The sequence below is a fragment of the Nestor notabilis genome, unplaced genomic scaffold, assembly GCF_000696875.1.
Source record: "Nestor notabilis isolate BGI_N333 unplaced genomic scaffold, ASM69687v1 scaffold4809, whole genome shotgun sequence".
Taxonomy (NCBI): domain Eukaryota; kingdom Metazoa; phylum Chordata; class Aves; order Psittaciformes; family Psittacidae; genus Nestor; species Nestor notabilis.
Genome location: NW_009942257.1, coordinates 3,127 through 14,598, shown reverse-complemented (window position 1 = coordinate 14,598; position 11,472 = coordinate 3,127). Strand labels below are relative to the sequence as shown.

General features: G+C 39.2%; 1 protein-coding gene across 1 annotated transcript; it reads right to left on the bottom strand.

The window, feature by feature from the left end:
• Nucleotides 1–3,690: 3,690 nt before the first annotated feature.
• XRCC2 (X-ray repair complementing defective repair in Chinese hamster cells 2) lies at nucleotides 3,691–10,592 on the bottom strand (the record flags this gene model as incomplete). Its single annotated transcript, XM_010021294.1, has 2 exons — nucleotides 3,691–4,406; nucleotides 10,511–10,592. Coding segments are annotated over 2 exons (798 nt in total), but the record flags the coding sequence as incomplete, so codon positions are not given.
• Nucleotides 10,593–11,472: the final 880 nt, after the last annotated feature.

Genomic DNA, 11,472 nt, shown 5'->3' with positions numbered 1-11,472 from the left:
CAAACACAACTGCAGGTATGTTTCCAGATGAGAACCTTTATCTTCTGCCATTTCCAAGCTCTATGGAAAATTAACTGTCTGGAATCGGTTATGTAAGAAAAAGGAAACTTGAATTTTTATGTGCAAGTACAAACTCAAACCAAGCAAACCATTATTTGTATTTTATTTGCTCTATAAAAAGGTCCAGGAATACAAAGAACTTTTTGCTGAATATAAACATGACATTTTCCTTCCAGGTGTCCGTAGAAATACCGGTTTATTTGAAATTAAATGTAAACCTTCATTTTGTTTTGCTGAAAAGCTCTCTTATTACAAAAAGGATGGGGAAAAAAGGGTGAACCAATTTCTCTTTGTTTCAAGCTCACTGTTTTAAATCCATGTTGCATATGAAGCAACAAACAAAAATTCTAAGGAATGTAAAAAGTTCCTACGCCTACAAAAGTCTCAGTAATGCAACAGCGAGCTGCAGAACAATGACACTGACATGAAAGGATTTTCATTTCTAAGGAATACTGGGATAAATGGGAGCTGAGGAATACATGTGTTCTAGCCTCATACCTAATGACATGCACTTATCTTTTGCAGGGCTGATTTCCAGTGGCACAGACCTACTAACCCAAAAGGTGCTTCCTCCCTGGGAGACTGAGCTGTGGCAGCACAGGTCGCTCTAGGTCAGACAGTGGGTAGGAGGTTGGGTGGTCACTTAGGTCTAGGTGAGAGAGGAGAATATGGATTTAATACTATAAACTGCATACAATGCTACGTTTAATACACTGTTCCTGTTCTCACAAGGAGAAACTGCATTCTCCACTAACTGCAATTTTTACATAGTTTTAATAAAGATAATTCACCATGTAAAAAAATGGCAAAAAAGCATTTTTAATATCCTCAGTTCATTAAGGTATGAACAAAATTGCTGCTTCCCAGGCTCTTTATCACTGCATCTTTCTTAGACTTGTATCCTAAAGGTTCATTTTTCTAAATGGCATAATTTTGGCAGAAACTAAGGTCAGTGCACTCCCAGATTGCATACTGCTTATCCCTCCTGCAAAGGTACAGGGATATGCAGATGCTCAGCACCTCTGAAAGCCAGGCTTGCTATGCAGCTAAAGCAAATGTAGAGAGCATGAATATTGCAATTACCAGAGAATTAAAAAAAAAAAAAACCAAACAAAAACCTGTTTTCTTTCAAAGTAAAAATAAAACTGGGAACTTAAAAAATTTCCTGAGGTGCTCTTTTTGATCAATTACAACTTTGGCTTCATTTCCATTTAGGCTTTTCTTTTATTGTACAATGCAAAGTATCAACTACATTGTGAATAATATAAAAGCTTTTTTTCCAGACAGGAATGCCAGAACATTTCCATTGTTTTGGGTTTTGGGTTTTTTTTTCAAACACATTTTTTAGTAAATATGATTTTACAAAGCAGTTAATCTCAGTAGAGCTGAATTCTCCAATAGAAAAGGGGATTGATGTTTTTTTGTAATAGAAAGTATATAGTCTGGTAATTTTCACATTTAAAAGTTCTTTAGTTCTACTTAAATCTTTCCAATGCTTTTTAACAAAAAAAATCAAGTAAGCCCTTTATAATTAACCCGAGTGGAAGTGTCTACTCATGTAAAACCATCTACCTTGGGTCCAGTCTAGGAGTGGTTAAGTCGTATGTTTTTCATGTATTTGTGCACTTATGGAAGTTCTGAAATAAAGTAAGTATTGGTGTTGATGGAAGAGAAAGCACAAATGAAGTGACAGTCTATAAAGTTATCACCTCTGCAGAGATGGTGAAAAGGCAAACTTTGCTCATGTGTCGCAGGGAAAGAAGTGACAGCGTGAGGAAGCATTCAGATGGAAGGTTTAAAATGAGAGGGGAAGAATAAAGGAAATTACCCCTCAGAAAGAATAATTAAACTGAACTCATTATGAAAAAACACGGTGGAACCCAAGAGGGTAAGTTAAAAATGGATTGGATGAATTCATGGAAGACAGGTCTGATGAACATCTATCAAACACAGGTGTGACCGCAGCTCTGCTTAGGAGCTCCCCGAGCCCCATCCTTGGGGAGGCCATGTCAGTGAAAACCACTTAGTCTCACACTCCTTCCCAAACCTTTGGTGCTGGCTGCTGTCAGAGGTGGGATGCTCATCATCTGTGCAGAAATCCAGCCAAATCACAGAGATGCCACATTCTGTGAATGACAGTACAGGTACAAGCTCCTAGCTCTACATAGAGAGGTCTGGCTATGCACACCGAGCTACACACAGTTGGAAACCCACATGTACATCCAGTTTGAAAAAGCTGGCTTCAGAAGTTAGGAAATCAAAGTGTCTCACAACAGAGTTTTTAGGCATCCTCCTCAAAAAGATACTATGCTAGATACTTCTTCTTAATATGCATTTTTGTTAACAATCTGTTCAATCTAAACTATGAAACATGCTGTGCAACATGACTGAACGAATATTGCTGTGAGAAATATTTTCCCCCTTGTTTGAGTAATTTAAATTTGTAAGCTAATGTAAGTTTTTGTATTAAATAATGTACTGTGTGCAATTTTCTTTCTTGTAGAGCACTTTGAAGCTTTCAAAGGGCACTCTAGGTTAATAAATAATATGCTATTCTTTGCCAGAACTGTAGGGCATTTCCCATAAGTTCTGAATCTTCTTTGCCAGAATTGCAACATGTTGCATGCCAAATCCTGCACACAAATGTTCTACATGTGGCAAATACATATTGGTAAAGACCAGAGGCATGGGATTCCTGGATTTCTTAGAGAGAGTGGGAGAAGAGAAAGAAGTGCGGAGAAATAATGAGGGAGGGCAGAGAAAGAAAACACAAACATATGTCTGTGCATACATCTAAAAAAAGAAAAAAACAACAAAAACCAACCCCCGGCGCCCAGAACAACCCATAACCCACACACCATTATTTTCAAAGCCTAAACTGTTTGCTGCATGCAGCAGAAACTCACAGGTACCCAGAGCTGGGTCTTTAGTTTTACTTCAGGGCTCCTGAAGGCAATCAAGCCTCCATTTCTGTGATCGCTGTAAGTTCTTCAGGCCCAGAGGTTTGTAAGGGTCAAAACACCTCAAATCCTCACTTCTCCAAGCACACGCTAACATAGAGAGGCTGCGAGCTTGGGGAAGCATGGCCAGGGTTACCACTGTTCAACAGGCTGTGAAAATGAATCCTCTTCTCCAGGCAAAGTTGTGAATGCATTTCATATGCCCCAGGCTACCCGGAATAAACCTAGACCAGTATTTCTAAAGAGCAAACTCTCGCCTTTTTGCAGTCTCCCCCATGGACAACAAGGTTGGAAGAAGAGGAGTGTAAAACAGCAAGACCCAGAAATGAAGTCAGTGCACTTGGCCACATATCACATAGGTTAGATTACTGAAGGATACCAGGAGTTTAAGAGGTCTTTGATTATGATTTTCTTGATTTAATCTCTTCATTCATTAAGTACAAACAAGTAATTTCAACATTCCTCACTAGTTTGGACTGCACATCTACAGTAATTCAAACATGTTAACATCTCCTGCCCTTCACCGAGTTAAAATCGTGTGACAAAATGGTGACAAAAATCCTTAATTACCCAGCAACAACCAACTAGTTTAAAAAGTACTAAAAACTACTTAGACCTAGTGAGGCCTTAAGCACCAGGATGTGCTCCACATTTAAAAAACAAACTGAAATTAAAACTGAACTCCACATTCTGCAATACTAAATGAACGTTTTACTACATGGTTTCTTTTGAGGTGGCAAGAAGTGACTGTAAAACCTTTGCTGTTGCCAGGATTACACTGCTTAGAGAAAAATACCCTGTGTGTTACCAGTTGTTGCCATGCTTTACAAAGATATGGTCTATAGTCTGTATCAGTTTCGTGTGGCAGTTTTGAAGGGAAAAAGCTTTCTGCAGAGTGTGCAGATTTCTGCATAAGAGTCTGTGTTGTTGCAAAGAGTGCTAAGTGATGCTCCCTCACAAGCTTCTCAAGGAAGTTAGCACATTTTTTCAGATTCATCTCCTGCAAGGTGAGACTCTCCCCTCCATTGCTTCTGTCTATCCAGTAAAAAGCTGATATGCTATCTAAAATCAAAAGGCAGAGAGAGGGGTGAGTGCAAAACCTGTTTTCTAAAGAGTAGAGAGTGAGGAGTAACTGAGTGCTACTATTGCAGTTCACGAGAAAGAGCCTTCCCAGGCATTGCTTTATCATTTCTTCTGTCCTTTGTGCCAGTCTGTTCTCAAGGATGGTAACTAGACGAAGCATATCAAAATGGTAGTCTGTATCAATGAACATGACTTCCACTTCCAGACCTCCTCCTGATTTTGGGATGATGCAGCGGGCTATCAGGTGATAAAGCATTTCTGTTTTTCCTGTTCCTTCCGGTCCATGGAATTCAATGACATGTCCTGTTCAAAAACAGCAGCAAGTTATCAGGCAGGAGCATTTACTGCTCAGAGTCAGCTTTCAGTGTTTACTGAACCAGTACTCACTGTTTCAGAAACTGGAAAATGCATTTTAGAATCCCAGACTGGTTTGGGTTGGAAAGGACCCTAAAGCTCATCCAGTTCCAACCCCTGCCATGGGCAGAGACACCTTCCACTAGACCGGGTTTCTCCAAGCCCCATCCAACCTGGCCTTGAACACTGCCAGGGATGGGGCAGCCACAGCTTCTCTGGGCAACCTGTGCCAGGGCCTCATCACCCTCACAGGGAAGAACTTCTTCCTAAGATCTCATCTACATCTCCCCTCTTCCAGTTTAAAGGCACAGAAAATTTAATATTCACTAAACTGCTAAAATCCTGGTTAGCATCTACCAAAAGAAATTTCAGTTTTCAAGAAAGGCCTCTGAAGTGGAGAAAACCAACTGGGGACAAAGGTTGGAAAAGCCCCTGCAAACAGCATCTAGGGCAACGGTATCAATAAAAGGTTGGCAACTGGATTTAATCTCTATCATTACAGGTAGATGAAGACTGAAAAGGAAGCTGCTATACAACAGTGGCTAAGAAACCATCTATTTATCCTACACACACAAAGCTAACACATAAAAAACCAAGCAGAGGACAAGCAAACCAAAAAAAATTGACATATTAGAGGTCCAAATGATGTTGGCACATGTATTTTTACAGCACACTGTCCTGCAGCATTTCATGAATGTTACATGCTTATTCAGTATCTGTGCACATCCTGAGACATCAAGGGGAAATTGTGACCAGTAAAGAGATTGCCAGTATATTCATTTAGCACTTAAATTCTTCTGTGGTGATCATAATATGAAACTGCTGGTTTTAACAAGGGGGACTCGGATTCCTTCAACTCCAAGCCACGACTCTCCTGTCTGAAGCACAGGATCTCTGTTCATAAACAGGCTCAGCCTAACCACCTGCTCCATGTGGGTCACTAAAATACAGAGCACATTTAAAATGTTAATTAAAAAAAACATTATGCTTTACTAGGAAACCAGTTCGTTTGTCAGATGTCAATGCAAGATACTCTGGTCTTTTCCAACATCTTCTGGTGTCTTACATCAGAGGAAGACTCAAAAAAATTGAATTAACTAGTTGCTCTTTATAAATTCCTCATTTTGGAAAATGGATTACTTATTTATGACATTTGGGATTTCAGGCAGAACGGTGAAGACATGCAGTAGGGAGAATCACACAACTGTAACTGCAGTAAGGTGAGAGATTTCTATGGCCTTGGCAAGTGCAAATGGCATAACAGCTTTTCACAGAGGGGATGCAAGAGTAGAGAATTAATTGCAACTTTACTTAAACATGTTTTTGCCTGCCTGAGTTAACAGGGTTTTTCAAGTCACTACTCAACTTCCAGAGGACGTCCTTGTTCTTATGTGTGTATGATGTCAAGATACAGCTTGGGAAGAGGGACGGAGGGTGGTGGGGAAGAAACTAAACTCTTTCTTTACCCGTTGCAAGTGCTGAAAGCAATTTACACCTGATGTGACAGTTCTATCCATTCCAGTGACACTCAGATTGCTCACTATTATAGATAATACTGCAATTCCATTTTATGAACTTCTGATACTTTGAAATTTATTAAAAAGCTTGACCACCTCCCAAACCCTCGCTTATCTGTTCTGAATGTCTCTCCTCACGTTAGAGATGAACAACAACTAAACTTCCTATGACATAAATCTTCATTTTCTCTTCCTGTTCACAGGTCACAATGCACAGGTTGCAATGTCCAATTCAGCCACTTGCAGCCAGCAGCTACTCTGCTGCCACAGATTGTGCCAGTGACATAACCGTGTCCTGTTAGGATAAGATACCAGCTTGGAAGAACTCCTCCTAAATGTGTCATTCCCTCACATTTCATCTATTGAAATATTTTAGAACAATTGCAGAAGGCACCTCTTGTTAAGGAACAAAGCACATCTTCTGTCTGCCACTGGCTTCAGCACAACACTTCTGCTAGCCAGTGACTGGCTTGGGCAATCTGCAATGCAGATTGCTTCATTTACCTTTACAGCAAAATATGACTTGCTTAAGACAAACCAGCAGCTCCACGTGGCCACTCAGAAGCAGCAGTTGGCAAATCTGAGTTACTGTTTGGTGATGATTCAGAAAACTTTTTTCTGTGAAATAGAACAGGCTGCCCAAGGAAGTTGTGAATGCTCCATCCCTGGTGGTGTTCAAGCCCAGGCTGGACAGAGCCTTGGGAGACATGGTTTAGTGTGTGGTGTCCCTGCTCATGGCAGGGGGGTTGGAACTAGATGATCTTAAGGTCCTTTCCAACCCTGACTATTCTATGATTCTATGACTTTATCCATTTGAAGATGTTCTATCAGGATGTCTGTGTGTTACAGAGTAACACTGGATGAGCTTTTATGGGCAGAACTAACATTTATTTAAGTAAAAATACTAAGTTAAATGAAGAATCATTGTTAGGAGTTTTTGTGGCAGTAGTTTGTAAATTTTAACAGCAAGACAGCTAAGCACCCTTCAAAACTTGTTCAACACTGCTGAACAAGACACATCCAGGCTGTAGTTTGACCAAAACACTTAAGTCACTCTGAAAGGAGTAATAGCTCAGACTGTAAGAAAACCTCAAGAGCCGAGGATTTCTGTGCCTTCATGATTATCAAAGAGGCTGCCCACAAGAAGAATGAGTGCAAACCAGAAGCCATTTATAGCAACATCTGTAAATGTAGGGTTTCATTAAATTAGCAACAAGGCTGTTAGAGTTAGATAACAGGGAAATTTCATCCTTCTGGGTCCGAGAGGACAACCATGACACAGCAGAGGAGGAAGTGTGGCCAGCAACGTTTCCAAGAAGCCTTTGACGCCTTCACAGCAGGTCAGTACTGGCATCATCCATTAATGTCAAAATAACTTTGAAAGGGAGATTAGTAAAAAAATACTGTCACATGATGAAAACAGTTTGGAAAGCAGAGTAGGAACAGACACTTTAACATGGAAGAAAGCTAATGGGAAAATTTCCTCTTAGAATTGGTGTTGTCCTACTACCTATCAGTAGATGAATGTTCCATTAGTGTGGCAAAATGTGTGAAAACAAACTAATGGGCTAATAAAGACTTAAGATAGTAAAGATCTACAAGATCAAGACGATGAGCAGAATGATTTCCTATGAAATTCAGCACTGAACATTCAAGAAGTACTTTTTAAGGAGTCACCTAACACATTGCCTGGCTCACAGTAGCTTGAACTGGCCCACTAAGGACAGACTGAAGAGCAAAACAGTACATGGCTACTCAGTGGCCTAAAGGATAAACTAAATGATGTTGCATAAATGTAAATATTTATGTAACATTAATGGATTTTTAACTGAAACTGTGCTCAGTCCTCGTCATCAGTTCAGTGTTCTCTTTTGAATTAAGTTTTGTCTGTGATCATTACACTAGTGAACACTGGTTTTCTGATGCTGCAGTTACAAACAAGCTATTAGAATATGCAGCAATAACTGCAGGTTTCGCATCATCAGATGCCTTGAAGTTACTGGACTAGTAATTTACAATACCGTGCAGAAGCTGTCACTAATATTTGTACCATTTATAAGTAAAGTAGAAAGGCCTAATATTTTTTCAAATTAATGCTGGGTGTCATACTATTGCTGAATATCAGAGCCTTATACTGACACCCACAACTTCATACCAGTGGCACAGGAGAAATATGACTGCCAACATTGGAAGATTATTTAAAGCTTGTGTCACTTTTGCTCCATTCCAGAAGAGCTTAAATGATATGTAATTAACATGCTTATGTGTTCTTCAATATGCAAATCCATCATAATTAGAAGCAGTGACTAGAATATCACAGCAGTACCTATATTAGCTGTTCCTATTTTATAGTACTCTGACATACATGTTATGAACACTTAACTATGATGTAACCTTTGGGCAGTTTATTGAAACTTCATCTCTATGTTTCAAATACCATCAGGAAAAAGAATAATTTAGATCTTTGCACTGCTTTAATCACAGCATTTTAGATTAAGAGCTGTTCAGTATGGCTTTCATGGGCAATGTATTACAGTATTCCACAACGACATACTAAAAGTCAAGTTCATGACAAATGGAGAGGCAGGTCTTCAACAGGAATTTAAGACTGAATAATGAGAACACACATCAAAATAACACATGGACTCACATAAATACTGTGGTATTAAAAGACAAAGCAAAAATGTAATAAAAGGTGAAGTCCATTTATGTATACGTAGCTAAAGGTCTGGGCTAAAATGTTACGCAGCTTCATTAATGTCAGCCAAAAAGCACGACCAATATGGGTAATTATTGATGCCATCTGTTAAAAGCAAGAAAAAGAAGTGCTTCAGAAGCTCAACGACCATGTTGGCACAGAGAAACCGGTGATGAATTTAGAAGGTCTCCAGCCTCTGGAACAGTCTTTGGATAGACATGAACAACCTACGCAGCTTTTAAGAGCAAAGCTGGTAATTTGATGATGGAATTATGTAATGCTGTGGACTGTGACAGCAAAGGCAATTTCTGACCCCCAGGAAGGCTTCTGACAGTCTGTTCTACCAGAACATGGCAAGTTTAGTCTCAAACATTTGCTTCTTGTGTGTAAACTTCATAAAAAAAGCCCACACAGACTGAAAGATCAGCATTTTCTATTACTGCATTTTTCCAAAACAGAAGTATCTCATCTTGTTATAAAAATGGAAAAGAAGTCAGGAGCCTCGTGAAGCATATACTAGTTTCACTATTGGTTCTTAATTCTCCTTGTGGGTAACAAAGCACTTCAGAATTGAGAGAATTTAAATAATTTGCTCCATTCACACTGGTTTACCAGTATTTCTCTGCCCTTTACCTTTGTTATCTCATATATGAATCTTTCCAGGGCAGAAATCATATATAGCTAAACCCCTAATGTATTCTCAAAAGCTGCAAAATAATACATGAAGAGTCCCACAGAGACTGTATTTGTAGACTAAGCATCATCTTTCATCCAATTATCCTGATTCTTTTTATTGTTTTTTTTTTTCCTGCTGTTTCTTCTGAACCTTCTGTAATTTGTGGGAATTTCAATTGCAGACAAGTATGTTGATAACTACTGCAGCCACATGCTTTTCATATGAAATTCATTCATTCATACATTCAATAACTGTAGTGCCTCCCAGAACAATGCCAGTTTGTCACTCATGTGCCTTTTTTATTATAGATTTCTAGTCTCCTCCATTGTGAAATCCATGGAATTTCACACAATCTGGAAGACCAGTCTGACTTCCTGAATAATCAGGGAATTACTAAGTGCGCTGTTTTCCCTTAGCTCTATAATTTCTTTCATTGAAACATCCAATCTTGATCTTACAAACTTCTTGCTAGAAGAATCTACCCTAAACTTGTACTGGTGTCACTGGGAGGTAGCCCAATTCCTCCAGTGTGAAATTCTCATATATTCACTGGAGGTCTATATAAGCCATTTCGATCCTAATATCATCTGCAAACTCATTCAGCTGATTAGTACCTATGTTCATAATGGAGTTGTTTTCAAAGTTCCATCTCAGTATAATCAGGATTTTTCAGGCCAAGACTGAATAGCTGATGACTTGCCTTTATTGGCAGTGTTTGCTCATGAATTCTTTTCCTAACTGATCCAGACCACTCCATACCACTGCACTCTTAGCTGTTTATTAATCCTCAGGTTCTTTGCAACTTTCTGCAGTTATGACTTTGTGGTGGTTTTTTTAGACCACTGGTTAAAAAAAGGTTAAATGACAGAATATAGAACAAATTTCTGTAAAACTACTAGAAAAAGGCCAATGTGCTAGGTATTTACTCACCTACACCTGTGTTTTGATACCCAAAAAGAAGATTTTAAACTCCATTTAATAATGTTCGGAATAGTGACTCTGCATTATTTCATTTTATCTAGTTGGCATAAAACTACACTAACAATTGAAATTCTGAATCCAGGGCAAAAAGATCTACCTGCATGCTTATCCCTGTGCTACTGCTCTGAGCATACTTTCACACCAGCATTCTTCCATAAATGGCATAAAGATACATTTTTACCATGAACGGGAGATCCTTCCTCAGCAAACAGATAAGGTTCAAGATTCTTCAGAGCACTTCTGCCCTCAAGTCGTGCAAGTAGCTTTTAAAGAAAAGACAGAAAAGACATGCTGTTAACTCAGAATAATGGGCCTCGGGAATCAAATTTAAAGGATTCTGAGAACTGAGAGCTTTCCATGACAACCCTATCAAAACAGCAGTCTGAGGTAAAAAATGTTTTCATAAATACATACGGAAACCTATAGTCTGGACTACAGTAACAGAAGATTCCATCCTTACAAACAATAAGCATGCAGATTCAGTGGCAGTAAAAGGTGGATATACATTAGGGGAATAAAGCTTAAAAAGACAAAGCTGCACAGATAGACTAGCAGCAGGATCGCCTCTGGTACACAGCAGTGCTGCCATGTGAACAGAACAAAGGGAAAGAAGTTCACTGGTAATAACCATCACCTCCACAACAAACTGTTGCTTGAGAGGTGAACCATTACCCATCATTAGCCTCCTGAGTCAGTCCCTGTGAGCATTTGGAAGTAAAACCATGCACATTTCATATGAAAAGTTACACAGGACTCTTCTGGACTACAACCCTATTGTATCCTCGTTACTTCTTCTAACAGAGTATGGATTAAGGATGATGAAAAGTAATTAGCCACCAGTGACTCTACAAGAACCTTTCTAAAGCAAGCTCAAATTTGTAAAGCAAGATCCTCCAAAGCCCCTTGTAAATCAAATTAGTCCGAAGTTCATGGACAGTTTCTTAAATTGACAGATATTTGCATAGCAAGTAGACACGTATTCACATAACGCACAACTTGCGTTATTTGTAGTTCTGGCATGTTTGTAAACCAAGAAAGAACATTTCACCCAGTGCTACAGTTGTTACTGCTACGTGTATTAACACACGTCAGGTTGCTCACAGCATTGCCAGAGCATGCACCCCAGTGCCAAATATTCAATTC